This window comes from Thunnus thynnus, chromosome 12 (assembly GCF_963924715.1).
Source record: "Thunnus thynnus chromosome 12, fThuThy2.1, whole genome shotgun sequence".
NCBI lineage: Eukaryota > Metazoa > Chordata > Actinopteri > Scombriformes > Scombridae > Thunnus > Thunnus thynnus.
In genome coordinates this window covers 10381976-10409175 of record NC_089528.1, presented here as the reverse complement: position 1 = coordinate 10409175, position 27200 = coordinate 10381976, and the positions used below count along the sequence as shown (strand labels likewise).

The window sequence follows — 27200 nt, the reverse complement described above, 5'->3', positions numbered from 1 at the left end:
GGTAAAGCAAGTATGTCCCGTCTGTTGCTGTGAGTACAAACTTGTCTGCGGACTGATTCAGTCTATAGTTCAGTCTCAAGTATTCAGTTCAAAATTATTTTATCAATGACACACGACATGAAATGTTTGCTTGAAAAATTAAAGTGTTAGGGGATGTAGTCAAGTAATATCTCATTGTGTTTATGAGTGTGACTGTAAATAAGTAGCCCCAAGTTGTGAGAGAAGTCAACCACATTTTCATGGGTGACAGACTGTCATTGAAATGAATTACTTTGGAGTGACACCACTTACTCCAGATGTGTCACACAATTTAATAATTTGCATCAGCTTTTTTTTCAAAGTGAAGCTTAGACACTAACCTGACTTGTGGCTTTGAAATGAGTTGATCAGTCCAAAGGAAAGGGGATGTATTGATGTTGATTACACCAAAGGAATTAATTATTGGCTTTCACAAACAGTTTTTACCCTATTAAACTCTGAAGAAAGTGAAACCCATACACAACATGAAGAATGCTGAATCTTTAATCAGACTTTGTTAGGCTAAACATAGTAAAATATAAATAGCCTATACTGAAAAAACTAATCAGGCCATATTTTAGTGCTACAAGGTGTATATTTCCTAAAAAACTAACTCTCCTCATGTTGGTGAAACAAAACCTACAGGCCATGACCTGAAAAGTAGCTACATCCCTGCATAACACAGGTGTACAAGCAGGTAGGTAGGCCTGAAAAAGGCAGCAATAGACACCATCAACATCGTAAGTGTCTAAATTTTTTCATATGTCAAGTAATTGCCAGGGATTTTATTTTTGAAGTTATCAAGTTATCATCAAGTTATCACAGGCTCAGGAAAACCCGGACAGATCAGGTATTCAGGCCTAAGCAAAATCAAATATCATTACTCAAGGCATGGAAATGGACAAGACTATCAAACAGGAGTTGAGTGTTCTATTTGACAATTCTGCCCCGCCCTTAATTGCGCTATAGGCAGCACCTGTTGTGGTCAGGATTTTTAATTTGTGGCTAATTAGGACCCGCGTGCTGCCAATAGGAACTATCTGCGGAGGAGAGGAGATTTCGGCGTTTTCGGCACACTGCTGAGGAAATCTTCCCGTGTGCAGTGTTTCTTTGTTCTAATGGCGTGTAGAGAGAGCGGGGGTTCCAAGATTTTACTATGTTTAGGACTTTTTGTGGTCGCTAGTTCGTTTTGCTGTTGCACAAAATTGACAAGGCTTAAGACAGTTAAATGGAGAGAAAACTCGACACTTAGTCAAAGTCAAGACATTGATCTACACCATGGAAGACTCTTAATTGGGCAAGATCCTCTGCGACATGCTAAACTCAAAGGAACCAAAGCCACAAAGAACTACATGGATGTAAATTCAGGTTACCAAGCAGACATGGGTATGTAAAATTTAAGTGCTGATTATAATTTGATACAAAATACACTGAAGTTATTAATCATTTCTACCACAGTGCTGATGACACATTTAGTCCCATGCATGCACTGTATTGATCTGTGTGCATCAATGTTAAAATGGTGTTCTCTGAATTTATATAATAATACAGTCTTATTATTGAAGGCTGGGAGATGTCCAGGCAACCTAAAGGACAGGGTGATGGCTCTTCAAAGGCTGATAACTCTGCAGTGGAACGGCTGCTGAAAATGGAACCAAAGGTTGAATGTACAGGAGACTCCATGAAACTTAAAGTCCAAGATGCTGCTTCCACTTCTGGATCTCTGTTTCTTGTAGACAGGGGTGAGTTTTTTTAAATTTTTTATATGGACTCAACCCTCACAACTTTTCTACTATGAACAGTACTTGAAGTATTGGCAGATTAGTTTTAATGTGAATTCTCAACTATGTCTCAACTATATATGTTGAATTTTAATCTCTCAGGAAGTCACCTGTCTCCCTTGCCTCTGTCCAAGTTGCCATCAAGCTGTGGTTACACCATCGGATCAACACGGAGAGATATGGTCTTAGTTGCACCTTATGATGGTTGCTTTGTCACACTTGAGGTATGATTCTCTGGTCTGAAAGTGATGCACACATGTATTGTAATGTTGACTGTGTTCAAAATTCTTGCTGGTTTCAGGAAGACAGTTATGTACTCCCATTGCGTTGGTGCGGATTACCAGTGAGGATGTCATGCCCTTTGATGAGACAGTCTTCGCCTAACCCTCCAATGGTTACCTGCCATGCAGAAGGCATGGTTGTGAAAATGGAATGGGCCACATCTGTAGATAAGATTAAAGTAAAATGTAAGTTTTTCTCAATATTCCAGTATTCTATTAAAATAAACCAACACTTAATAAAAGCTTTAGATGATGCTCACATTTTGACTGTCAAACGCTGGTGTAGCTAATCACAAATAATGGCTGCATCCATTGAGGTGTTGGGACCCTTGTATTGTCTATGCTGGCTTACTGGCACACCAAAATGAAACAGAGCCATCATTAGTGACACCTGTGCTTATCTTGCTATGTCTGCAATGAGAAAGGACTGTTTGAAACTGTGACACTATTGGGTTGCTTTATGAAATATCATAGCTGTCACAACTCTAACACAAGGCAATGAAAGCTGTATTTGAGCATATTCTATTTTTCAGTCTTTTTTGTTAAACTTTTATTTCTGAATCATAAGAACGGGCCATGATTTTTCAATTTAAATTTAATCATTTTCTTAGCCATAAGTGGTGTGACTAAACTTGAATTTGTAGATGCTTTTACCTACTGGTAAGCTGCTTTCATATAAAAACGGTCTGATAACCCTCTATTGTGTGTTTTAACAGTAGCACTGAAATTACACATTAATGGGAAATGCTTAGGAGGATGGATATTCATTTGTGCAATTTATTACAAGATATGTCAAATGAGGCCTATTTAAATTATACAATTTAAATAAGTAAGCCCCCTTCAGTGGCTTACTTTTTGGCATCTAATTCATTTTGAGACAGGAAGATTTGATCACTACTTTTGAAAGTGTGCTTGACAGTAATGTATTACTGTGTAGTGTATGGCAGCTGGGAGCCACTGATGAGGGAATCGCCCAGATGTGGCTTCAGTTTAGTTGTCCATCCTGAAGGTGTGGTCATCTCGGTTCGCTATGCACCCTGTGTGGAGAAAAAGGTAAAGGCACACATTTCTTCATAATTATGATATCCCCTTTTTAAATGTTTAGTTAAACATTGACATTTTGTGTCCCAGGATGGAATGTACACCATTGAACTGGCTGGAGATGGAGAAACCAAGATTTCCTGCCCAGCATTGTCACCAGCTCAACCTGGACCCACAAAAAGCCCAATAAAGGGCCCACAACAGCAAACTGAAATACCAGGCAAAGGGGTGTATCCCTCTAACCAATCACATAACTTGCCTTCAACTCGTGCTCCTGATCAAACCCTGAAAAATCCGGTGCAAACTGTAGTTCCCCAGGTCCCAGGCATTCCTCAGAATCCAGAGGTTCCTAACCAGAAACAAAATCAGGGGCCAAAAGATGTTGTTCAGCCTCAGTTACCTTACTTTTACCCCAATTTCTTTTACCCCCAGCCTGCAAATCCAGAAAATAGACCCACTGTACAGCCAAACCCCACTCCTGTAACAAAGAAAAAGGAGTCACAACAAACAATCCCTGCAAAGCTGCCGGTGACTCCTGAGGGACAAGTGCCCCAATTAATTTCTTTACCGTTTTACCCCTGGCCAGCCAAGCCTGAGGTGCCTGTTAAAGAAACTCCCGTGCTGCCTCGAGCCACCCAACCACCTAATAGCCAAGTGGAACAACCTTTTTACCCTTATCCATTCTACGTTATGCCAAACCCTGATGTTGCTCCTGCACACAGGACTGAACTGAAACCTACACCTACATCTCCTCCAGTTACCCAAACTACTCAAGGCCAAAGAAAGCAACCTTTCTACCCTTTACCATTTTATCCTCAACCTGCTAAGCCTGACAATCCCCCAACACAGCCACCAGTAACTAAGCATTTCCTCCCATATCCGTCTAACCCCCCATCTGGGCCTACCCAGAAACCTGTAGAACCACCTGCAAGCCAGTCTGAAGCCCCTCAGGGTCAAGTGCACCAGACATTTTACCCCTATCCCTTCTACCCTGTGCCAGTGCCTGAAAATCAACCTGCTACAAAGCCCACTGCTGCTCCAGAGCCTCCAAAACCACCACAGCCTGAAGACCCTCAGGGTCAAGTGCACCAGACATTTTACCCCTATCCCTTCTACCCTGTGCCAGTGCCTGAAAATCAACCAGCTACAAAGCCCACTGCTGTTCCAGAGCCTCCAAAACCACCACAGCCTGAAGACCCTCAGGGTCAAGTGCAGCAGCCATTTTACCCCCATCCCTTCTACCCTGTGCCAGTGCCTGAAAATCAACCTGCTACAAAGCCCACTGCTGCTCCAGAGCCTCCAAAACCACCACAGCCTGAAGCCCCTCAGGGTCAAGTGCACCAGCCATTGTACCCCTATCCCTTCTACCCTGTGCCAGTGCCTGAAAATCAACCAGCTACAAAGCCCACTGCTGCTCCAGAGCCTCTAAAACCACCACAGCCTGAAGCCCCTCAGGGTCAAGTGCACCAGACATCGTACCCCTATCCCTTCTACCCTGTGCCAGTGCCTGAAAATCAACCAGCTTCAAAGCCCACTGCTGCTCCAGAGCCTCCAAAACCACCACAGCCTGAAGACCCTCAGGGTCAAGTGCACCAGCCGTTGTACCCCTATCCCTTCTACCCTGTGCCAGTGCCTGAAAATCAACCAGCTACAAAGCCCACTGCTGCTCCAGAGCCTCCAAAACCACCACAGCCTGAAGCCCCTCAGGGTCAAGTGCAGCAGCCATTGTACCCCTATCCCTTCTACCCTGTGCCAGTGCCTGAAAATCAACCAGCTACAAAGCCCACCGCTGCTCCAGAGCCTCCAAAACCACCACAGCCTGAAGACCCTCAGGGTCAAGTGCAGCAGCCATCGTACCCCTATCCCTTCTACCCTGTGCCAGTGCCTGAAAATCAACCTGCTACAAAGCCCACTGCTGCTCCAGAGCCTCCAAAACCACCACAGCCTGAAGCCCCTCAGGGTCAAGTGCACCAGCCATCGTACCCCTATCCCTTCTACCCTGTGCCAGTGCCTGAAAATCAACCAGCTTCAAAGCCCACTGCTGCTCCAGAGCCTCCAAAACCACCACAGCCTGAAGCCCCTCAGGGTCAAGTGCACCAGCCATTGTACCCCTATCCCTTCTACCCTGTGCCAGTGCCTGAAAATCAACCAGCTACAAAGCCCACTGCTGCTCCAGAGCCTCGAAAACCACCACAGCCTGAAGCCCCTCAGGGTCAAGTGCAGCAGCCATCGTACCCCTATCCCTTCTACCCTGTGCCAGTGCCTGAAAATCAACCAGCTACAAAGCCCACTGCTGCTCCAGAGCCTCCAAAACCACCACAGCCTGAAGCCCCTCAGGGTCAAGTGCACCAGCCATTGTACCCCTATCCCTTCTACCCTGTGCCAGTGCCTGAAAATCAACCAGCTACAAAGCCCACCTCTTTTACAGAGTCCCCAGCAACTGAAACTCCTAAGGGACAGCCTGTAACATTACCCCCAACTTCCTCTGCCCAGCAACCACAATGGATCACTCCAGCCAGTGATCAAAAAACCCCGGGGTCCACCATTCAACAACCTAGTAATGTTATAGTCCCACAAGGTCCTCAACCGGGCACTCCAAATATGCCACCGGTTTATTGCCCCCAGGTTTGCCCATCTGGATTTTCTAATTGTTGTCCACAAATTGCTTTTCATCAACATCTCCATCATATTGTCCCTGCTGGACTTGGCAGTAAAGATACACCTCCAATATATACAGGACTTCCATTCCTTTCTCCAATGTCATATTATGTATTTGGCAATGGCTTAAGTTCTGCTCCTCTTCCTCAAAAACCAAATGGAGAAACAAAAATTGAAGCTGGGATCACCTCTGCACCTATTTCACCTCAGTCCTTTCCATCTGAAAATAGAAAGCAGCCCCATCTCCAGCCACCAGATGGCAACCCTGCTGCACTACCTGGGAGTAATCCAACCAAGCCAACACACCCTGCACTACCAATTTACCCTTATTTTGTACCCAATTCTGATTGGCGATATCTACCACAAAATGGTGACTGGCAAAATTTACCACAAAGCCAATCACAAACTCGCTTTAATGTGCCCTCTACACCTCAGACTTCAGTTAATGACCCGGTAAATCCAGTGGTGCAATATGAATTATATAATGTACAGCCTCCAAAGCAGCAAAATGGCCAACTGTCATCTTATGTTGCCCAATATCTACAACGGCAATATACAAAGAATCAAAATAAACCTACAGTCAAGGAAGTGCAGCCATCTAACAAAAAACCCAGTGAATCTAAATCACCAGCACATCATAAGGCTCAAAGTGAACTTGATCCTCGTTTGTTCCCTTACTACATGCTTCAAGATGCTCAAGCACCTACTCATAACAAGTCATTGTTCCCTAACAACTCTTTACAACCACCGCCATCAGTGAGTGGCTCAAAGAATTCCTCTAAACATGAACAGACTGTGCACTCCTATTCTGAGCCAAAGAGTTATGTTCTCCTACAGCATGGTCCACCAGGTAGAGAGCCTAATGGTTTTGCTAAATCTCCGCAGCCTTTTAGGGATCTGGTTCGTGACACAAATGTCCTAGCACAAAACTTTGCAACGCATCACAATAGTGAAGCCCAACATCCTCAGGGTTTAAGCCTACAACAAGGGAAACCCCAAAACCTTAAATGGTTGGACAAAGGAATGACTAATCCCTTACCTGGTAATGTCAACTACATGCCAAGGCCTGGTGATAGATCAGGTTTGCCATTTTTCACAGCTTTGGATGGAGTTCATTCAGTGCCTTTGCCTCAGGACCTCTCTTTCAGTGCAACACAAAAAAAACCTAAATTCCTAGACTCTTTCAAAGACTCCTGGAAGCCCATTGCACCCCTAGGCTCCAGCCGCAGGACTCCACCACATGTTCCTAGAAAGGCATTTCAACAATGGAGCTCTGCAGCTGACCACCAGGTAAATGGTATGTTAATGTTTTTTGTTTTGTTTTTGTTTGCTTGTTTTTTTTCTGTATAAACCTAATCATTCATACTAATATACTTGTTTCTTGCAGGGCTGAACCAACCCATCCAGAGAGAAGGTGGAAATCAGAAGCAGAAATGAGTTGCCTTCAATATGAATAAACAGTTTAGACTACCTGAGCTTGTGCTGTGTGTGGTTTTATTTTAAATGACCATAGGAGTTGGTGTTTCAGAGTGTGGGAGTGTAAGAGCAGAATGTTACAGAAGTTATGTCTTTTGGCATGGGCAGTCAAGGACTTCATTTTTTCTTTCTTTGACTAGTTTCAAAGTATAAGTTTACTCTGTACCTTTTTAGCATTATATACTTTTGATTTAAAAGAGGAGGGAAAAAAAGTGCATTGCCCTTGTACTTATTTGTCCGGTTTATTTCGCCTCACCATGAACTGGTGCTCCCTGAACATTGACCCATTCATGTAAATACACTTACTAGAATTTAACCTTTTATCAACTGTGGCCTCAGAAAGTGCAACCCTAAAATCTTGTTTATAAAGCTTTTCTTGACGTTTCAATAACACACAGTGTTAGTACAGTCACTTCTTACTTTTTCCTTATTCTTAGCTGTGTTGTTACAGGTTAACTGTTAAGAGATGTTGTAAGGTAAAGGCTTTTTCCTCATTTTAACATTTTGATCATAAAATGGAAATTTTTAATGACTTAATTCATATAACTGAACTGCCCTTCAAAAGACTTGAACTTTGGCTGTTAAAGAATCTGTGTAAACACACATTTAAAATGTTTAAAATATTGAACAGTCTTACACATGGAGTCATACAGGTTTGATTTAGGTTATGGATTGTTTTATTTTTTTTGCTGTTATTGGAAATGCCAATGGGTTCATAGGAGTGTCATTGGCATGAGTCAACACAATCAGCAAACAGCTCTGTTTTGCAATCACCCTTGGAGATGCATTTTGGTACCAGTGTTTTCATTCAGTTTTCCATATAGAGTATTAGTATCATGCATTTTTTTAAAATGCATAATGTGTGATACTAAACAAAAGAGATGAGAGATTGAGATGAAATATTAAGTAGCATTAAATGCAAATCTTTATTCATTTTACAGAGGTTTCAACAGTTATGCAATACATAATGCTCGTGTGATTTGGTGATTTGATTTCAGTTAACAGACTATTCCTTCATAGCAGGCCAGCTGTATTGGTGTTACATCCACCTACCACAAGACATATTCTTTTATGAATGACAGTTACTAGTTACACTAGTGCCAGTGTTTCTGAAAGAGGCCAGGATAGAGAGTCTGTGTGCCATGGAAGGGATCTGAAATCTTAGAAGAATCTGATCCTTCCTGGGCAAGTTGGCACAAGAACAATGGGGTCTGTTTGAACCACAGGGGCACCAAAAATCACAGAGGCGGGTGAGGCAGGTACATCTCTCTTCTTAAGATTAAAATGCCAAGGGAACTCTTTACTATTCTCAGACTTAGATCCACTGTCAGCACCTGGAGCAGGGTCTGCAGCTGGTGCAGGATCAGCAGCAGGTGCAGCTGGATCAGCAGCTGGTGGAGCAGCTGCAGCGGCATCAACAACTGCAGGGACCACAGGAACCACTTCAGCTGACTCTGCTGACTCCGCAGACAAAAATCCGCTTAGCAGAGGGTCATGGAGAGTAGTGAGTTGGTGGTGTCTCAGACCGTGCTTGCGTGACAGGCTGCCAGCATGTATGTGGACTGTTGGTGGCAAGGCAGGAGCTGCAGTACTGTTGGCATCTACAACAGGTATCTGAAAAGATGAATGCATCAACAGAGGCTTAGAAAAAAACATCTATATAAATGTAGTATGGTAAAGTAAATACTCATTGTTGGTCATATTTGGACAAGTGAATATGTTTTACCAGAGTGGGAAACATCTTGCAGTCGACTTGAGGAGCAGTGCTCTGGCCTGTAGCAGTACAAATACCATGTTCCTGATAGAGAAAACAAAGACATGATTTTTTTCCAAAGTTTTGTCATATTTTAACTGTTGTAAGGGGCATTTGGTGACCAGATTTATTATTTCCCTATCCTCTTGGATAAGCTTGTGAGCAGGGTTAAAATGTACATAATCAATTATTCAAAGAACTACTCCTTCAAAAACTTTGTTTTAAAATGTTGTTTTTCTTGTGGAAAACTAAACCAGTGCTTTGTTTACTTACAGCCATGGTATCATTCAGGGGCACACAGGCATCATTGGTGCAATTAGCCTCAACGACAACATATTCTACTGAATAGACTGGTCCACCAACCGCAAACTGAAACAAGTTATTGAGAACAATGATGTGTTGACAGGCACAAAGAAAAACGTGAAGGTGCATTAAAATTGTAAGAAATTTTGAAAATTTATGCTTGAGCCCACCCGTGATGACATCCTTCCAACCTCAAGAACAGTGTATGTTACATTGTCTGTAATGTTGTTGAAGGTTGCCAGAGAAACATGGACAAAGTCCAGCGCAAGGGTGTCATTCAGGGGAAGGAGGAATGAACAGCCTGGACAAATGTCCTCTGTTGATTCTATATGTCATCAAAGAGAAGAAAGTGTAGGTTTTTGTCTGGAGGGTTACACATGTGGGGCGTATTGTGTAAGTATGTGGGTATGTCTGTGTTCATATAGTTAAGAGTATGATCTTTAAGTTTTACCCTCTGTTTTGCACTTGAATGCTGTGACAGTCAGAGCTCCTCCAACCCTCTTCAGCACCACATCACAGTCTCCTTCTACAGCCTGATTTGAGACAAGGAATCAATACAAATAGCACAAAAAGTATTTGATGATATTTTTCAGTATTATTATTTCATATCCTAAACTTGTCATTATCTTTACATTTGGTTGAATTCCTGCAGCTCAAGTATGAGAGCTTCTGTGTACGAAGCATGCAGTCTCACCGTCAAAAATTTGGACCTGACTGTGCAGTTGGCAACAGGTGTAGGGTCCAACACGTGACAGTCTGTCTCCAGCAGGTTGATTTCCATGACATATATGTCATCTCCAACAGGCTAAGGGGTGAGACAAAACATTGCTTTTATTTTTTTTAAATCTACTGTATCAGACACATATTTGACAGAAATCTGCTGTACCTTGTATATACATATATCATGTCAATGGTGTCATATTTGCCTGAATGAAGATGCATACCTAGTGTCTAATAACACTGGGAAATAGAGTGTAGTTCAAATGTTAGATGTATTATGTCTTAATTGGGGTGCTGACAAGTAACACAATGTGTCTACATCATCTCAATACAAAGTCACACATTCATATCATAGTTCTTCTGCCAAATTGTGTGACCCTTTTATCCAGTGGTCAAGAGGAAATACATGTAATACACTACCGTATTTTGCTATATTCTGCATTTTATGTTCAAAGTTGAAAAACAGTAATAATCTGTATAAATGTGTTTGCCATGTTTCTCACTACACAACCTCTACACTCGCTGACTCACCCCAGGGTGGATCTTGATGTCCTCGATCCTGTTCAGTGCATACTTGTAGCCATGAGTGTGCTGGGCATTGAGGTAATCCTGAGCCACCAGAGCAGCCTCCTCTGCCTCAAGGGAGTCGCACTGAGGCCGTAGCGTAACAACCTGAGCCCATGCCCCCACCAGTAGTCCCAGAACCACAGTGATGCCCAGGGGATTCATTTCTGTGAGAGATAAACGCGTAAGAGGAATCAGAGTAGTTGAGCAGATATGACAATGAAGGACAGGAAGAGCACATGCAGCCTGTGGTGTATATATCTTGTACTTTAAACAGGAAAACAGCCAAGTTAAACACTGTGGTCATCCCTTGTGACTCCTGCGTCACATGTGGGTTGTACACTGTTTTAGGATTTCTGCCAAAACAAATGTAAGCTGACAAAGTCTGGCGTGGGATGAATGGACTCCAGTTTAAAACATTCACTGTGAGATATGGCAAGATCAATGAAGCTAGAAACATCTCTACTATGTGTGATTTGCATTTGATAGCTATGACCATATCTGGCATGAATGTTTCTAGCATTTAAATATCATACAAAATGTGTGAAGGGTTCCATGTTCATATACCCACACTGGGTAACCAGCTGTCTCTCCACAGAGGTCAGAGGATAGGTCAGCATAGAGCAGGGCACCACCGTCAGCAGGAATTCAGAGATTTGCTCAATGACACTTCAGCAAAAAGGATGTTTGCCAACTGGGGAGCGTAGTTAGGGACAGGGACACTCATTGATGGTGCCCACATATTTGCTCTGCCGCGGATCTGCAAAATACACTGGTGTCAGTCCAGGTCAGGACCAAGCTACAAACAGAGATAGTGATGAAAGAATGATGAGTAAAAAGGGCAGTGTCGTCTCAAATTCAGCACCATCCTGATTTCAGCCATAAACCACAGACAAAAGACATCTATATTTTATTTATTTCCACAGCTATTTGAGATCACAGTGTTGCCAATCTCACTAGAATTCCTTTATGACTTCTACAGAATATATAGCTGTTTCATCTGCATTTAAAGCGCATATAGAATACTTTGAGTGACCTATTGAGACACCTTAAGTGGTGGTTTAACACTGATTTTAATGACAGGTAGATTTTAGGCCACATGTACTGGTGTAGTGTTGTGTGGTTTGGTAATGCATCAGTAGTGGAGTGCTAAGATTTCAAAATAATGTAAGATTTGTCAACTAGAATGAGACCATATGAGACAATATTATTAAAAATTACCAAGTAAAGTGAACATTTAAAATAGGAATATGTAAAAGAATACATGTATGTTACATCAGAAGGTAACAAATATAATTGAATTATCTATATAGTTAAGTCAGTTATGTTTGTGTTTATGTTTGTGTGGATTGAATGCATGTAGCTGCTGTCTATAATGGCAGTGAAAATGATTTTTGAGAGAGAACAAAAATAAATGTTATTGCTTAATTCTCAGCAATGGGGTGTATTTTTCGTTTTCAATTGTATTGTGATATATGATATTGTAATTGAACATTTCAACACAGTATAGACTTTTAATAAACGTCAACATCTTTTAATGTCTTGTTTTATTAGTTGTTATCTTTAGTTTCCCTCTGTAAAAAGTGTAAATTATTATTCCAGCAGAAAAAACATTCATGTTGTCCATTTTATTTATTTATTTATTTATTTCTCAAATGTATTGACAACATTCAAACTCAAACAACAGTAACATATAAACAAGTTTTAAGAATGAAAAGAGGAAACAAAGTGCCAGGGAAATCAGTTATGACATAAAAAATAAAATAAAAAAACATTCGATAAAGGGACTGTGCAAGAAGCTTTACATTCAATAAAAGCAAAACAATAGGAGGATAAATAAATAAATACATAAAGGGGCACAGATCGATAATTAAGTAACTAACATTAGTTGATAATTTTATGTGTTTCAAATGTTGTTTGGGTCTTTGTCGCTTTTCTATTTTTCAGCTTGACCACAGAATTGTAATAGAGGTTAATATCAATTAGAAATAAGGTAACGTTTGGTTTTCTATTGGTCCATTTAATTTTCTATAGATTACATTTACCAAAAATTATAAATAGTTGGATTAAAACGCTAACATTGTTGTCCTTGGATTATTTTCAAAATGAATTAAGATATCACTACCATAAAGCATGACCGTTTGGTTTGTTTTTTATTCTTCTTTTTGTCCATTTTATTTGAGTAAACTCTAATTGGTCGGTGCGCGAGTGACGCAATCCACACGCGACTACCAACGTGCAACGACTTGTATTCATGACACCAAACGCGGTGCAGGTTGAGGGGTCAAACAGCTAAACACGCCGTGAAATGAATTGTTTAGTAGTTAATTTTCTGAGCATTATCAAACAAGAGTTCACCCCGTGCCGAGGTTTCAGTGAGCCAGGCGAGACTAACGGTAAGGCAGAGTGGTTAACGTCATGGCTAGCAGCTCACCATTTGTTACACACAGTTGTTGTAGCAGCTATGTTAACTGATGTAGCAAGGCTCTTTGCTTGGAAACACGTGTCGAGAAGAAAAAAAACTGAACAAAACCATGAGCCATGTCTAGTCTAACAGCCTGGAGAGAATCAAATAACTTTATTGTAGCCAAGCAGCTTGTTAACTTACCTTACTGTGACATGTGTGGAAGCCCAGACTCTCTCTCTCTCTCACACACACACGCACACACACACACACTAGGTCTTATAGCTGTTGAATTTTACTAAAGCATTTCTTTGTGAAAATACTTGTTGCTAATACATCTGTATCACAGATGTTTTGTGCAGCTGCAAATGCACTCCCAAGTTGCAGTGATCCAACTCAGTGGCAGCAGTGGAAGAAGTATTCAGATCATTTAAGTAAAAGTAGCAAAAGTCCAACAGTCAAATCCTTCCTGAAGTAAAAGTACTCAACAAAATGTGCTTAAAGCATCAAAAGTGTGTACTATGCAGCAGGATTCCCCCTGTCAATGTTATGTTATTGTATATTATATTATATCATCATAATTCCTGATGTGTTAACATGTTTGCATCTTTTCCATGTTGCTGCTGATCAACTGAGATCTGAGATTTTAATTGCATAATATATGTGTTTGGTAGTTTAATTTGTAACCATGTTTAAATGTTACACACTGACCATAGGTTTTATATGTCAAATCTGTAAAGTAACCAATATCTACAGCTGTCAAACAATTTGTAGATGGTGGAGTAAAAGGTGCAATATTTTCCTCTGAAATGTCACAGTACAAGTATGAAACAGCGGAAAATGGAAATAAAGCAACACTCAAGTATCTCAAAATTGGGCTTTAGCCGTCACGTTCATGCATAACATTGAAAGCTGATCAAAATCTTATGAATCAGGGGGGGAAAAACATCTTTATTGGTCAAAGCGTGTGAAAGTTATAATTTAAGTCAGATGAATATGTGTTGGAGCTGTGTGTTTAATCTGAGAAGAAGAGGCGATGTGAATACCCTCCTGCTCCAAAGAGAGAGTTAGTGTCAATTTTCTTGATGTTACATGATGTAGTTAATATTTTATAGAAAGGAGGTGTTTTCTTGCACAAAAAATTCCCTTCCCTCTAGCTTATTGTGGTATATTTTTGAACATATGTGATGTTGATTTTAATACATGTGATGATGAATCTGATGTCTTTGATTTTTTTATATTTTTCATAGAATTGTTTTTTGAGGTATGGCATTGCTATTCCTGCTCTTTTTTGATGTACTCTATGGAATTGTTAATTGCTTTGAGGTGTTTATCACCGTGGGCGGGTTGAATGATTGACCACACTTGTCATCATAGAGCTTGTCAGCCTATTGGTATGAATGGATGTATAAATATAGGTGTGTTTTTCCATTTTCACAAAGGAAGATCCCAGCATGATTGAAAGTTGCCCTGATTAAATTTTGTGGCTTGGAGTAAGTGTGTAAGCGTTACTTTGTTCATCGACACTGCTTTCTAATAGCCTCGCACCTACGTGATGTGTGTATAATTACTCTCCCTCAGCCCTGTGTGTAATGACGCATTTGTTCTGCTTTGCAGCAGATGTTCACACTGTGCATGACTCTACTGGGAAAGCCATCAGAAGCAGAAACAAATACAAGGACAGCTAGGTGGGGTATGAAAATCCAACACTAGTATTCACCTTTTTCACTCAAGGTCTACTCTGAAGCAGTGTGTAGCAGCGGACCCATCAACAGAAAGTTAAACCGGAGACAGAGACAGTGGACCATGGCTTTGAAATTGAGAGTCCCTCTGTTACAAAGAAGACACAAACAAATCCAGATTCAGCACTGTTGTATGCGAGCTGTCTGACTCAGACCTGCTGATCCAGCAGCGGAAAGGATACTCATAACTCCATGTTCTCATGTGACCCTCCATTGTTTACTCAAATCAATGGTCAATTTCTCCCAAATGCACCGAACACAGAGCTACCGGAGTAAAGCAAAATACCTAAAGAGAAGGAAGGCATTCATGTCTTCAGTCAAGGGAGTTTCTCATCTCTCTAGGCGAGCCAAGAGACGCTTGTATTGTAAATTGCAGCTTTGGATGTGGAGGAAGTGGAGAGAGAAATGCCGTTTTGGGATAGTAAGAGGCAAGAAACTAGCAAGTGGCATCAGCTCCAGGTCCTGCCTCAATTTAAAGACAGAATCGCGGAAAAATAAAAGGAAACTTCCAACCTACGGTACACCAAACCTAGAACATTCACAAGTCAGAACATCTGTTCTTGTATCACCTCTGGGATGTGATACTGAAGATTCAGTACTTAGAAGACAGAATTGCCTTGTGAAACCATGTGAATCTGTCAGTCTGTCAGAAACATGCATCGCCTCAAACCTGCTGCCGAACCCGGTTACGGACACAGATGTTGCTGCAGATGCCATCAGTCAAACCACGCCAACAGCAATGGTGCTGTCTCAAAGAACAGAAATCTGTGTACAGTTTGGTAAAATAGGCGACCTGTCAGAACTTTCTTACACTGTCAAACCCCTGCGGAGCACAGACAGTGATGCATGTGGGGTAATTACTCATTTTAAGAAACCAAGGACAGTGATACCAGCTGAAATGCTTGAGATTAATGGCCCAGCAGGACAACACACTACCATCTCTCAGGACCAGGCTACAAACAGGGATCCTGATAAGAAAATCACCAGCAAAAAGACAGTGTCCCCTCAGACTGATGCTGGCCTTAAAGCACTGACAAAAGACATCCATGGTATATATCTTTTTTTTTTTTTTTTTTTTTTTTTTAAACATATATACTCTTTTCTCCTTGTCTTTTGGTTTACATTTCTGGTTTTTTGCAGCTATTTCAAATCACAATGTTTTCAATCTCTCTAGAATTTCTCGATGACTTCTACAGAATATACGGAAGTTTCATCCCTCTACAGAAGAGTGACGTGTTCAGACACCTGAAGAGGAAGTTTAACACTGATTTCAATGACAGGTAAATGTTTGGCCCTCATGTCTAAGTTAAGGCATCAGTATGCTTCAGACGAAGTACGTGTCAGATTTCTTTTTTTAAGAATTTTTTTTGGCATTTTGCCTTTATTTGAGAGTCAATGTAGTCAACAAGGGTCCCCCGGCTGGGAATCAAACCATGAACGTTACAGTTATATGTTTTGTGCCTAAACCATTAGGCCACCAGAGCGCCCCGCATGTCAGATTTTCTAACATCTGAAGCCTTTCCAATGTCAGAATTTGGGGGAGGGAGGGGTCTCATGAACACTCTGTCGAGCTTACTTTTTCATTCAGATTAAATATCCAAAGGTAAAAAATCTTTTTTAATCCCTCTTTCTTGAATCTCTAATTGTGTGATAGAACTTTTCCTTTTGTGTTTATGGTTGGAACATTCAGAGTTGTCTGTAATGATTTTATTCCCAGACCAGTCATTTGAAATTTCTCTACTCGTGCAGGAAAAATCTCGCCCTATCAGAGGTTAACAAATACCGAACTGCCATGGTTCAGAAACCTATTCCCTCCTTCCAAGTGGTCTACAAGAAACACACTCTGACACTGGATGATTTGTTGACACTGGCGGATCAGAACTGGCTCAACGACCAGGTTACCATCTAACACAGAGCATTTCAGTTTGTCATGCAGATTTTTGACTGGAAAGATTTATGTGGTGAACAAAACCCTGCATGTTTATGCTGAATGTAACTGGTATGTATTTCTTGTTTCTGCTGAAGGTCATGAACATGTATGGCGAATTGATTATGGAATCTGCCCATCATAAGGTAATCTTAAATGCTATGTCGATGACAAACTGTTTTTTCTTTTCTAATTATACCTGAACCTCCAGATGGGTCAAGTTCGTATTGCCAGGCTTTTTCAAATATTGTCACTGATTGAAGGCAAAGTTTGACATTTTGGGAAAATTTGGGAAGATTGATATCACTCTCATGCCTACATGGTAAATATGAAGCTACCAGCAGTTGATGCTTAGCTTAGCATTAAGACTGGAAACAGGGAGACGGCTACTACCACCTGTATTGTTTGTTTAATCCATGCAAAAACTGAAGTGTAAAAATGGCAATGTGTGGTTTTATGGAGGCTTATGTGTGAGACTATTTCACTGTCAGGTGCAGGGATCTCCAGAAGACTTGTCATCACCCACATGACAAACATGTTTCCCAAAAATGTTGAACTATTCCTTGTCTTCCTTGTCTGTGATATTGATTGTGTCACAGTCAGAGAATTGTCCTATCTTTTGAGTATTTGAAGAACCTTAAGACAATAACAATTTTGCAAGTGCTGGCCCAGGTCTATTTGTTTTAAAGCTGACCCAATGTGTTTGACTTTCATAATCTGACTAGAATAGGTTTTAAACAAATAAGCACACATGTAAGACACACATAGACCTGTTGTCTCATAATTGTAGTTTGATTTTTATCCCTGTTTTTATCACTCCCAGGTCCATTTTCTCAACAGCTTCTTCCACCGGCAGCTCATGACCAAAGGATATGATGGCGTTAAGAGATGGACAAAGCAGGTTAGGTCTAAGATGGTTTGCAATATAGATTGCTGTTGTCATGTAGATTTGGAAAAAAAAACAGAGAATAAATAACTTTAACATGATCAGTTTTTAAAAGGTGAGAGTGACTTTAGAAATTGAGAGAGAATGCTGTGAGTGGATTTAACCCGACCCTGGGTCTCTTCTTGGGCAGGTTGATTTGTTTTCAAAGAGCCTGCTTTTGGTGCCCATCCACCTGGAGGTTCACTGGTGTCTGGTGACTGCTGACATTGTCAAAAAGAAGATCTGCCTTTACGACTCTCAAGGGAATGCGCTCCAGAAGGTTGCAAGGGTAATAACATATTCTTTATATTTTCAGTCACTCCACCAGTATCCATAATAAATATTTAATTAGCTTCCCCTGGAGTGGTTATAAGTCAATGTATGTAAGACATTGTAAAACTGTTTACTTTATGTTTTTGTTTCAATAGAACATCTTGAAATACTTGATGACAGAAGCAAAAGAGAAGCAGCAAACAGCATTTGAAAATGGTTGGACAGTGTCGTTCGATGAGGTATGTTTCATTGATGTGATATCCCATAATAACAGACTACAAAAGCTTGTGGCACAAAAGGAACAAAATGTATGTGCCAGAGGCCATATCAGGGATAAAAACGTCACCTGCTGCTCACTTTCAGCTGACACACTCACTGACATGATGTCTTGTCTCCCCCTGCTGTTCTTCACAGAAAATCCCACAACAGACCAATGAAAATGACTGTGGAGTTTTTGTCTTGGAGGTACCAGAATTCTTTTTTCCATCTTAGTATGCCCGACTCCAATCGTAATTGTGTCTGATTTGTTTTCATCCATTCATATATTACATCATCACTCCCTTCTGCCCTCTCTCTCAGTATTCCAGATGCCTTGCCCTGGCACAACCACTCCAGTTTTCACAGAAAGACATACCAAAGATACGTAAGAGGATCTACAAGGAGCTCTGTGATTGTAAACTCCATGAACAGGGCTGAGGAGTATCTTGCAGTTACATGTACAATATGTATTGCTGATAATATGTGCTGCTTCCCATTAGGGTATGAAATCATCATTCAACACTTTGCTGTTCTGTAGCACTGTGAGTGCATATGGATGATCCCAGTCAGTCTTGTAGCAGATGCACTGTTCATGCTAAATCCTAATCTTTATACGATCACTGTATTTATATTATCTGTATTTAATCAGGCATGTTATTTAAGAGAAAAATTGTATTGTTCATGTAACAGTTCAAACATCTACTGAAGGAAACAGTGCAACGACAGAGCCTAATTAAATGGACTGATCTTATAGATTATAACTCTCTAAAGAACTGTCTGTTGAAATGGATCTAATCTTTCATCATTTGTTTCTGTGGTTAGGTGTAACTTATTTTTTGTAGAGATATTTATACACCTTATTTGCACATTTTTTAAGTCTAATTGCATTATCCCCTTGTGGTTTGGGATGTTTTTGCGTTCTGTTAGCACCAGATGATGGAATAGAAGCTGTGTGTATTTTGTTTGTGAAGAAAATTAAGTTGTCCAAACTATTGTTTTTATTTGTTGCTTAATAGAAATATGTACAAAAAGGTTTAAATAAAAGCAGACAGTTTGCAACAAAGTTTATTTTATGTTTTCATCTTACATGTCAGGTACTGTATGCACTGCATCCAGAATTGCCTTCATCAATTTATCATAGAGTACATAAATGACTTTCTAGCTATAGACAGATATTTTATTAATCTCCAGTGGATTATAACTGTATGTGAATGTGTCCCTGAACAGTTATAAGACATGCACTGATTAGAAAGCAGTGCTCAGGATAAAAGGAGATTTAAGGCACAAGAGGAACTCTCTCTAACGTGTGGTTTTCAGTATGAGAACCAGATAAAATGCATTATTATACTGAGTGAAATATGGTGCAATATGTAACATTCAATTGCATAAATCTGTTCACAACAGACACATTTCTACTGACCTTGTCAGTACACTAGTTATTATGAGTTACAGTTTCACAGATAATATATATTTATTGCACAAAATGCAACTTTTTCCTGTCTCTCTTGTTTTTTTAATAATCCAAAAGAAAATTATTAAACAATTTTAGTTCTTGTGTTAATGGTTCTTTATAGAGCTGAGAGCACAACAACTGTCCTTGGTGTAAGACTATCAAGAAAACTGGTCAGAACAATCTGACTCATATAATGGAGTGGCACTGGATGTGTGCACATAGGGAACTAGTTTTACACCAGTTTTTAGAACCAATACATAGCCTCTTGGTTTACTGTCAAAGAGGATTAATGATAACCTATGCAGCAGTAAACAAGTGGTCTGTCCCCAAAAATCTGGATTCACCAGCAGTTGTTTTAGTTCTTTTGTCCTTTTGGTATTTTTTGGTGTAATGGGCCTATTGATGTACCATGTGCAGTTTACAACAAATCATTTCTGTGTATTGACATTTTTAAAAATGTAATTCAGTGTAACACCTTATCCAGATTTATAGTCCAGTTTGATCACACTATCCCAGCAGGAGTCCTAATCATTGACGTGGAATCCCCACTCAATTTCTGGCTCATCATCGAGGCGTATGATAAGGTAGGACATCAGCTGGAACAGGTTCTGCCACAGGCCCAAGAAGATGTACAAGTAGAAGTCACTGACATCCATTTGGCAGTGTATCCCTGAGTAATTCATATCACACACACACTCAAAACTGTTCACGTAATTGATACAGAAGCCTCCGTTCAGACACGGCTCCGAGGCACATTCATCCACATCCTTCTCACACCTAGAAGGAGGAGAAAGAATGAGAGAAGAATTAAGAACATGAAACAACGTGTAACTTAATAGTTCTTATGATACATTCATGTGCTGCACATGTCTAAGAAAGTGTTGAAATTTTACACAAAATCCAAATCGGAAATTTAAACATGCAGTAATTAATTTTTTGGCCACTTGGGAGCAGCGGAAACAAGCTGATCCCAACACAACATTGACCAGTAGATACATGGCAAACTTATTACAATATGGTGGCATTTTTACACATCCAGCAGATATGAAGCAACAGTAGCGTTTATTTGTAGTTATTCTTTTGGCCACCTGATGAATGTAAGTCTTTGTTTTTAAAAAATGGATTTTTGAGTTTTTTCGCTGAGCAGCTGCATCTAAAAGCGACACAGATGAGAGCAGTGAGAATGAACCACAACAGTAAAGTTGCTGGTCAGAAAACCAAAACAAATAATATAATAAAAAATAATTTGGTTTGGTTTGGTGATAATTTTCTGTGGGTTCGTCACTTCAAGCAACACCTTTAACATAACACCTAGTCATTAGAGCCATTGTTAATATAGACATATTGATTACAGCAGATTTAAACGCAGGCTTTAGTGCAGGGTTTTATCAACCTTTTCTGGCTCATGACACTGGTTTCAGGTCTCAAAAGTCCCTTGTGTCGAGGTAACCTAGATTTTTTTTACATTTAATTTAAAGAATACACAGACGTCAATATACCAGTCTTAAATCTAATATGAGCATCCCTGTTTGCATGTCTAGCAACCTCATGTGGTACCATTTGGTCCTAACGTGGAGTGTGAGGAACCTCGGGGTCAGGACCTTCGGACGGCAAAGAGGATTAAGAATCATGATGCATGACCTACCACTGTCCTGTGAAACCAGGCAGGCAGTAGCAGGCGTCTGCTTCAGAACAGTTCCCTCCATTAAAGCAGCTGTAGTTCCATCTTGTTCCCATGCACGTAGATACAGGCAACCGAGGAAGTCTTGATAGATCGACGAATAAAAACAATGTCAATGCCATCATCAATTATTTAGTAGTATATTAGTATAGCGAAACAAAGGAAATGTGTTTATTTTTGGTATTTAATGTAAAAACACTTACGGGTTTGTCTCAATGTACCATGGGATCTCAGGAATCTTCTCACTGTTAGAGACAAGTTAGTGCCATATAGTACAATTCTGGTTAGTAAAATTCTGGTTTTAGGTTGTGCTACTGTAACTTTGTTGTTATTAACAAAGTGGAAGAACTCACTCGCAGTATTGGCCTGTCAGATTCTGGGGGCAGAGGCATGTGTAGCTTTGGAAACCTTTGAGGCACGTGGCACCACTGCTGCAATTGCTATTTTCACACAAATCAACTTCTGTCTCACACTGTTCACCAGTGTACCCCTGCTCACACACACATTTGTATCCGTCAGATAGGTTGGTGCAGTCACCGTAGATGCAGGGGCTGGAGGCGCACTTGTCTGTCGGGTCTTGGCATAGCGGCCCTGTCCACTCGGAGGGACACATGCAGTGAGGCAGGTCGAACAGGTCCTCACATGCACCCTCGTTCTGACAGGGGTTGGCCGCACACACATTGGCTCCCCAGCAGCCGTATCGCGGGGCAGCGTTGATGTTTATCCTCGCAAACTGCTCCTCCTGAGGTCTGGGGAGGTTCAGCTCTGTGTCCAAGTGGAAAGGAAGAAGAAGGCCTCCAACCTCCACAGGGCCCAGACACCCAGACAAGCTCACTGTAGCATCCAGGCCCCCGAGGAAGATGTCTACTCCATCCCTAAGAAAATCCAGGTTCCCAGCAGTTATCTTGGACACCTCCTCTTTACCTCTATCCACAGCCATGATCCACCGGGAGGTCTGGTTGTCCATACTGAGCTCCACAATGTGCCACTCTCCATCACTGACTGAACCCTGGCTCTGTACAGTCATCTTGAGGGAATCCTTGTCAACACTAGCCTGGTGCTCCATGACCACATGAGAGTCCTGGAGGGAGATGGTGAGGTAGGCTGAGCCCTTTTGTGCATGCAGTATGGTGGCAGCAAACTGTCTTGTGCGGAAGCTGAGGGAGACACTGGTGAGGCTGCGCTTAATCTTCCCATTGCTCCGATAGAGCAAAACTTCACTCTCAGCCCGAAATGTCACATTAGATAAACCTGTAGGAGAGAAAGAGAAGAGACTTAATAGAACTGAAATTACATGTTACGATTTATTGTTTTCCTGTGTGCTTTGTTGCACCTGTAACCACACCCAAGAATGATGTCATGGTGTCCTGGAGTACACCTGTGCATCACTGCAGGATGGTGAAAATGTAAACCACTGGATATCAGCAAAGGCAAGATTTACAGGAGGTGTTACATTACTCTTACAAAAAAAAAAAAAGAGGTATTATTTAAGATTACTTAGACCAATCTGTTCCACCAGGAGTATGCGGGTGTGGTTTGATCAGAATTGATTGACAGTAGAGCTGCATGATTAGTCAACTAATTGATTGGTTGCCAACTATTAAATTAATTACCAACTATTTTGATCACTGATTCATTGTTTTGAGTCCCAAATTCTCTGTTTCAAGCTTCTCAAATGGGAATATTTCTCTATAACAGTAAACTGAATATCTTTGGTCTGTGGACTGTTGTTCAGGATAAAAGAAGATATTTGAGGACATCAATTTGGGCTTTGGGAAATGATGATCGTCATTTTTCACCATTTTGTGACATTTTATGGAGCACCAACTAATCAATTAATCGATAATGAAAATAATCGTTAGTTGCAGCCCTAATTGACTGCTGGCAACATTAACCAACAACCCAACAACTGTCCTCACAATTTGATTCAAACATTGCTCAATCCTCATTGCGCATGGAAGTACGTCACCTTTCTCTAGCCGAGCACTGCCCACTTCAAACCAGTGAAAAAAGCACAAATACAGAAATCTGTCACGTGAAAAACTGAAAAAAACTGTTGTAACTTTGGCAAAAGTTGTGTGTTCATGTAGGACAGGATTGCTCATAATACAAAGCTAAATAAGAAAACAGTTAGTTACAGTTTGTTTTGTCGGGTAAATTGCGCAATAGTCAAAACAGACTTTAGGCACCTGCGTACAATGTGATTTGCTGGGTCCTTGGTTGCGAACATGTGACATGCAGGAATCCACAACCAACTGTGGAAAAAAAGCTTCCCAGACCAGGTCAGTAATTCCAAAAAAAAAAAAGAGGGGAGCAGATAAATGCAGAAAAGTGTGAAAATATACTTAACGTGCACAAATGCAGGCACGTAATGGTATGAAGAACATAGAAAAAAAGGCTTAGATTGGCAGCTTCTCCGGATCAACAGCTCCCCTATTTTTCTCTTGGTGAACATGTGACATTTCCAGGAAGAGCTGTCATCACAAACTTCCACGGGCATGTGGCAGCAGACTTAATCTGACAAGGGATTACCACGTCTTAGAGGAATCCTATGTAGGATCCCTGCCTCACCTCTGTTCCCTACTGTAATCAGCCACACTGTAATTAATCAGTGCCTGCACCAGTGAGCGGCCTGAAGGGACTGCACACTGCAGGCAGTCCCTTCAGTGGATACAAACCAAGATCAGATATGGGCTGGTATAATAATAGGCTTACACATTTATTATGGATCCTATTCCTGAGTGATGTTTTTACAAGTCATATATAGGAATAGTGACGGTACCTGCACACAATATAGTATTTATAGCATAGATCCTATTTCTCGGCCATTCTTAGAGAGTCTCTAGACTTTTTTTATCCCATGGTTATGTATTTTTAAGACCGTGGTCTTTCTGAGACAGGAATAGTGCACAACAACACTTATCTCAGGACACTCACATTCAAAGCCCTGTGGGCGGGGCTGGCACACAGCAGTGGCAGGGCAGGGAGACAGCTCACACCATTTCACCTCCTCACAGCGCTGGCCTGCAGTGTTGGGGGGGCAGTTACAGATGAAGTCGTCCCACATGGAGTAACACACTCCAGCATTGAGACAGGGGTTAACCTAATGAAGTGAAAAGAGCCCAAATCAATCAAGACATGCCTCTGTCAGTTCTACAGTGTTCTCTACCATTATTGGTGCAGATTAGAAATGAAAAGACAACACAATAAACATGACTAGATTGCTATATGAATGCTCTGTCAGCTACTCACAGCACAGGCATTGTCACTGCTGCATCCTTGTTCGATGTTGATGAGTTTCTCCAGGTTGTAAGATTCCACTGAAGTTTTCATGGGATAAAACTGCAGTCGTTTGCTGTTAATCCTCAGATCCTGGATGCATCCCTTAAAGTAGCCACCAAATGAAGCAGAGGCCCTTGGGTCTGGTAGCCCCCCAACAAAGACCAGATCACCAGAATGGGCTTGGACCTGCCTAATGGGCATAGAGCCCTGGCTCTGGGCTGACTGGAGCAAAATAGCTGCCATTCCCTCCAGCTTCACAGTCACCAGGTGGAAATGGCCGTCAGTGACCACACCATGGCCAACCAGGGTCTCAAAGTTGTTCACCTGAACTTTGACCCTGCCCTTCTCAAGCCAGAGGCGGAGGTACTGGCTGGTGCTGTTGGCCAGGATGAGGAGGAGGCTGCTGGACTGTCTGGTGCGAATGAACATGGATATGGTCACAGTATCATCCGGGTCATCGTCTAATGAGAAGACAGCATAACTCTCCAAGTCTTTGCTTCCAAACCTTGCAGTGATATACTCTATGTGGGCGCAGGGAAGAGAGAAAAAAATTCTTCCTGATTAGTACATCAGCAATTTAATACTAAAACATTAAGTTTTTGTGCAGTTATTAACTGAATGGATAGACTACAACCAGCCAAAAGCTTGTATTGAAAGACAGGTGATGTTAAGGACTATTTCCAGCATTGTTTTGACAGAGACAAGTGTTCTCTGCTAATTCTGTTCATTGAAAAGTACAGTCAGAGCTGCTCTAGATGCCAACCAACCATAATGTCCCTGCATGGTGTGAGACAGTAAGACTCCCTGATTTGCCAAAGTAAAGGTGTTCCAGGTCAGCTACTGAAACCCACGTTTTTTTAATCCTTGGCTCAGGTGTTACTGAATGCCTCCTAATTGCATGACTCTATGGCTGAACTCTGTGCTATTTCTACTGGCTGTAAGCTCCTTTAAAGTCTACTGACTAAATTTATCATCCTGTAGGGTGGATCTCCTCATAGCTACCCATTGAGACTTCTGCAGTGATGTGACTGAGGTTGAACTTGACTCAACCTATACCTGTTTTTACAGCATAGGTCTTCCAGTAGTTCTGCCTATAGAAATGTTCCTTCTCAAGATAATATATACCGATATTACACCACTGAAACCTTCACTCTTAAAGTGATATGCCAGTCAAAAACATCATAGATCAGTTTCATGATTATCTGGGGACAGGAAACTATGAGTGAAATAACAATATCTATAACAGGTTATTTTGAGAGATACCTAAAGGTTCCTTTTGTGTTACATTGTTTGTGTCATTTGTGGCAAGATAGCTAACAATTTGCACTTACAATACATTGTGTACAGTAGGTGGTTGGCAATCAGGTTTTCTTTGAGGAAATGAAGCAAAATAGAAGAAATGGTGCTGGGAACTTAATGGCTGAACTGGTTGGATTGATTTTGAGACATCGAAATGGCATGCAGTGTTGTTAGTATGTGTGTGTGTGTGCACGACCTACCCTCTGCACAGTTGGTGCCCTCATACGGTCTGAGACACTCACACATGTAGCTCCTCCAGCCCTGGCTCACACAGCGCCCTCGGTTCTGACATGGGCTGTCATCGCACTTGTCTTTGTCGCTGCATCCCACAGTGATGTTTGCCTGGACATCTGAATCTTCCGCCTCTATAACAGGCACCACCAGACGTGAGTCCACAAACACATCTCTGAAGCAGCCCACAAAAGCAGGCAGGTAGTCTGCTTCATCCACTGCTCTGCCAAGGCCCCAGTTAACCCCAACTGCTCCTATGAAGAGACTTTGATGAACTGTTCCTGGCTGGGGGAGAGCAGCAGAGGTTTGCTCAAACAGCTGGACTTCAGCGCTGGTGTCCATGGTGCAGCTTCCTTCAGTACAGAGCAGCCTGATGAGGCTGACCACGCCGCCCAGTGATGCCTCCACCGTGTGCCACTTGTTGTTGGACATGTACTCTGGGAGCTCCTGAACCAGTGTGCTGGACCCTTGGCCTCTCAGACTGCGGAGGCAAAGTTTTCCATCCATCAGCTCAATGCTGAGAAGCAGGTCATCCACTCTACGCTGCAGGAGGGTGCCGACAGGTCTTTCTGTCCTGAAGCTGAATGTCACATTAAGAGGGGCCTCTGGGTCTAAGAGCTGAGTCTCTATGTACATGTAGCCTCTAGACTCAAATGAAAAGACGGTGGTGGTCTCGCATTTAGGGCCTGTAAAGCCAGCAAGGCAGATGCATGTATAAGTGTGCTCATCATTTACAAATAAGGGGGAGCATATTCCTCCATTCTCGCATTGGTTGTCATCACAGCCTGAAAGTGCAATTGTGCAGGTCTCCCCCCCATATAGGCGCCCACTTTGGCTCTGCTGGGAGCAAAGGCATCTGAAACCTCCATTGTGACTCTCACATACGCCACCATTTTGGCATGGCTGCTGTTCACATCCATTGATGTCCTCATCAGAGAAAGTGCCTGGAGAGACAATTACAGTACATGATTTAAAACAATGAAAAATTAAACTGCATTCAGATTTGAAACCCATGTGTCAGTAAGGGTCAGCACACAGTTACAAACATGTGTGGAGCAGTAGATATAAATCTACAGAATTAAGATGAGAAATTAAAAGAGAAAGAAACTCTAACTTTAAATTTTAGAAAT

At 41.4% G+C, this 27200-nt stretch overlaps 4 protein-coding genes across 7 annotated transcripts; 2 read left to right on the top strand and 2 right to left on the bottom strand.

Moving 5' to 3' along the window:
* The first annotated feature begins 1023 nt into the window (after positions 1 to 1023).
* LOC137193884 (nascent polypeptide-associated complex subunit alpha, muscle-specific form-like) lies at positions 1024 to 7254 on the top strand. 2 transcript variants are annotated; one of them, XM_067605315.1, is made up of 7 exons: positions 1024 to 1404; positions 1584 to 1760; positions 1902 to 2023; positions 2101 to 2266; positions 3018 to 3133; positions 3212 to 7076; positions 7167 to 7254. In XM_067605315.1, exons 1-7 carry the CDS (start codon positions 1137 to 1139, stop codon positions 7214 to 7216), a joined length of 4764 nt encoding a protein of 1587 aa, XP_067461416.1. In that variant the 5' UTR covers positions 1024 to 1136; the 3' UTR covers positions 7217 to 7254. The 2 variants fall into 2 exon arrangements, with proteins under 2 accessions (XP_067461416.1, XP_067461417.1); XM_067605316.1 differs by having other exon boundaries at positions 1025 to 1404; positions 3212 to 7069.
* An 896-nt stretch (positions 7255 to 8150) lies between these two features.
* Positions 8151 to 11374, bottom strand: ahsg2 (alpha-2-HS-glycoprotein 2). 2 transcript variants are annotated; one of them, XM_067605314.1, is made up of 8 exons: positions 11167 to 11374; positions 10563 to 10762; positions 10006 to 10116; positions 9763 to 9844; positions 9482 to 9636; positions 9282 to 9377; positions 8982 to 9053; positions 8151 to 8869 (listed from the first exon to the last, which is right to left on the bottom strand). In XM_067605314.1, exons 2-8 carry the CDS (start codon positions 10758 to 10760, stop codon positions 8417 to 8419), a joined length of 1167 nt encoding a protein of 388 aa, XP_067461415.1. In that variant the 5' UTR covers positions 10761 to 10762; positions 11167 to 11374; the 3' UTR covers positions 8151 to 8416. The 2 variants fall into 2 exon arrangements, with proteins under 2 accessions (XP_067461415.1, XP_067461414.1); XM_067605313.1 differs by lacking the exon at positions 11167 to 11374 and having other exon boundaries at positions 10563 to 10852.
* Positions 11375 to 12807: 1433 nt separating this feature from the next.
* Positions 12808 to 19192, top strand: LOC137193882 (sentrin-specific protease 5-like). Of its 2 annotated transcripts, none has more exons than XM_067605312.1 (10): positions 12808 to 12991; positions 14620 to 15790; positions 15916 to 16021; positions 16491 to 16638; positions 16767 to 16814; positions 17492 to 17569; positions 17745 to 17882; positions 18022 to 18105; positions 18281 to 18331; positions 18446 to 19192. In XM_067605312.1, the coding sequence occupies exons 2-10, from the start codon at positions 14971 to 14973 to the stop codon at positions 18560 to 18562; spliced, it is 1590 nt and encodes a 529-aa protein (XP_067461413.1). In that variant the 5' UTR covers positions 12808 to 12991; positions 14620 to 14970; the 3' UTR covers positions 18563 to 19192. The 2 variants fall into 2 exon arrangements, with proteins under 2 accessions (XP_067461413.1, XP_067461412.1); XM_067605311.1 differs by having other exon boundaries at positions 14617 to 15790.
* On the bottom strand, positions 19176 to 27090 carry LOC137193881 (protein crumbs homolog 1-like). Its single transcript, XM_067605310.1, has 7 exons — positions 26040 to 27090; positions 24511 to 25061; positions 24196 to 24361; positions 21612 to 22509; positions 21462 to 21503; positions 21223 to 21342; positions 19176 to 20354 (listed from the first exon to the last, which is right to left on the bottom strand). The coding sequence occupies exons 1-7, from the start codon at positions 27082 to 27084 to the stop codon at positions 20102 to 20104; spliced, it is 3075 nt and encodes a 1024-aa protein (XP_067461411.1). The 5' UTR covers positions 27085 to 27090; the 3' UTR covers positions 19176 to 20101.
* Between the last annotated feature and the right edge of the window lie 110 nt (positions 27091 to 27200).

What these genes read in the sequence shown, in the direction of transcription:
- LOC137193881 (XM_067605310.1), bottom strand. Translation starts at nt 27,084, where the DNA reads ATGGGTTTCAAATCTGAATGCAGTTTAATTTTTCATTGTTTTAAATCA. An exon ending in GGGCACCAACTGTGCAGAGG is followed by an intron (nt 25,062 to 26,039) that starts GTAGGTCGTGCA and finishes GCGCCCACATAG; the next exon opens with AGTATATCACTGCAAGGTTT. An exon ending in TGGTACATTGAGACAAACCC is followed by an intron (nt 21,343 to 21,461) that starts GTAAGTGTTTTT and finishes CGATCTATCAAG; the next exon opens with ACTTCCTCGGTTGCCTGTAT.
- LOC137193884 (XM_067605315.1), top strand. Translation starts at nt 1,137, where the DNA reads ATGGCGTGTAGAGAGAGCGGGGGTTCCAAGATTTTACTATGTTTAGGA. An exon ending in AGGTTACCAAGCAGACATGG is followed by an intron (nt 1,405 to 1,583) that starts GTATGTAAAATT and finishes TTATTATTGAAG; the next exon opens with GCTGGGAGATGTCCAGGCAA. An exon ending in AGATAAGATTAAAGTAAAAT is followed by an intron (nt 2,267 to 3,017) that starts GTAAGTTTTTCT and finishes ATTACTGTGTAG; the next exon opens with TGTATGGCAGCTGGGAGCCA.
- LOC137193882 (XM_067605312.1), top strand. Translation starts at nt 14,971, where the DNA reads ATGGTCAATTTCTCCCAAATGCACCGAACACAGAGCTACCGGAGTAAA. An exon ending in AACACTGATTTCAATGACAG is followed by an intron (nt 16,022 to 16,490) that starts GTAAATGTTTGG and finishes CTACTCGTGCAG; the next exon opens with GAAAAATCTCGCCCTATCAG. An exon ending in TGGAATCTGCCCATCATAAG is followed by an intron (nt 16,815 to 17,491) that starts GTAATCTTAAAT and finishes TATCACTCCCAG; the next exon opens with GTCCATTTTCTCAACAGCTT.
- ahsg2 (XM_067605314.1), bottom strand. Translation starts at nt 10,760, where the DNA reads ATGAATCCCCTGGGCATCACTGTGGTTCTGGGACTACTGGTGGGGGCA. An exon ending in TCAGGTCCAAATTTTTGACG is followed by an intron (nt 9,845 to 10,005) that starts GTGAGACTGCAT and finishes GTCTCAAATCAG; the next exon opens with GCTGTAGAAGGAGACTGTGA. An exon ending in CCCTGAATGATACCATGGCT is followed by an intron (nt 9,054 to 9,281) that starts GTAAGTAAACAA and finishes TTTCTCTATCAG; the next exon opens with GAACATGGTATTTGTACTGC.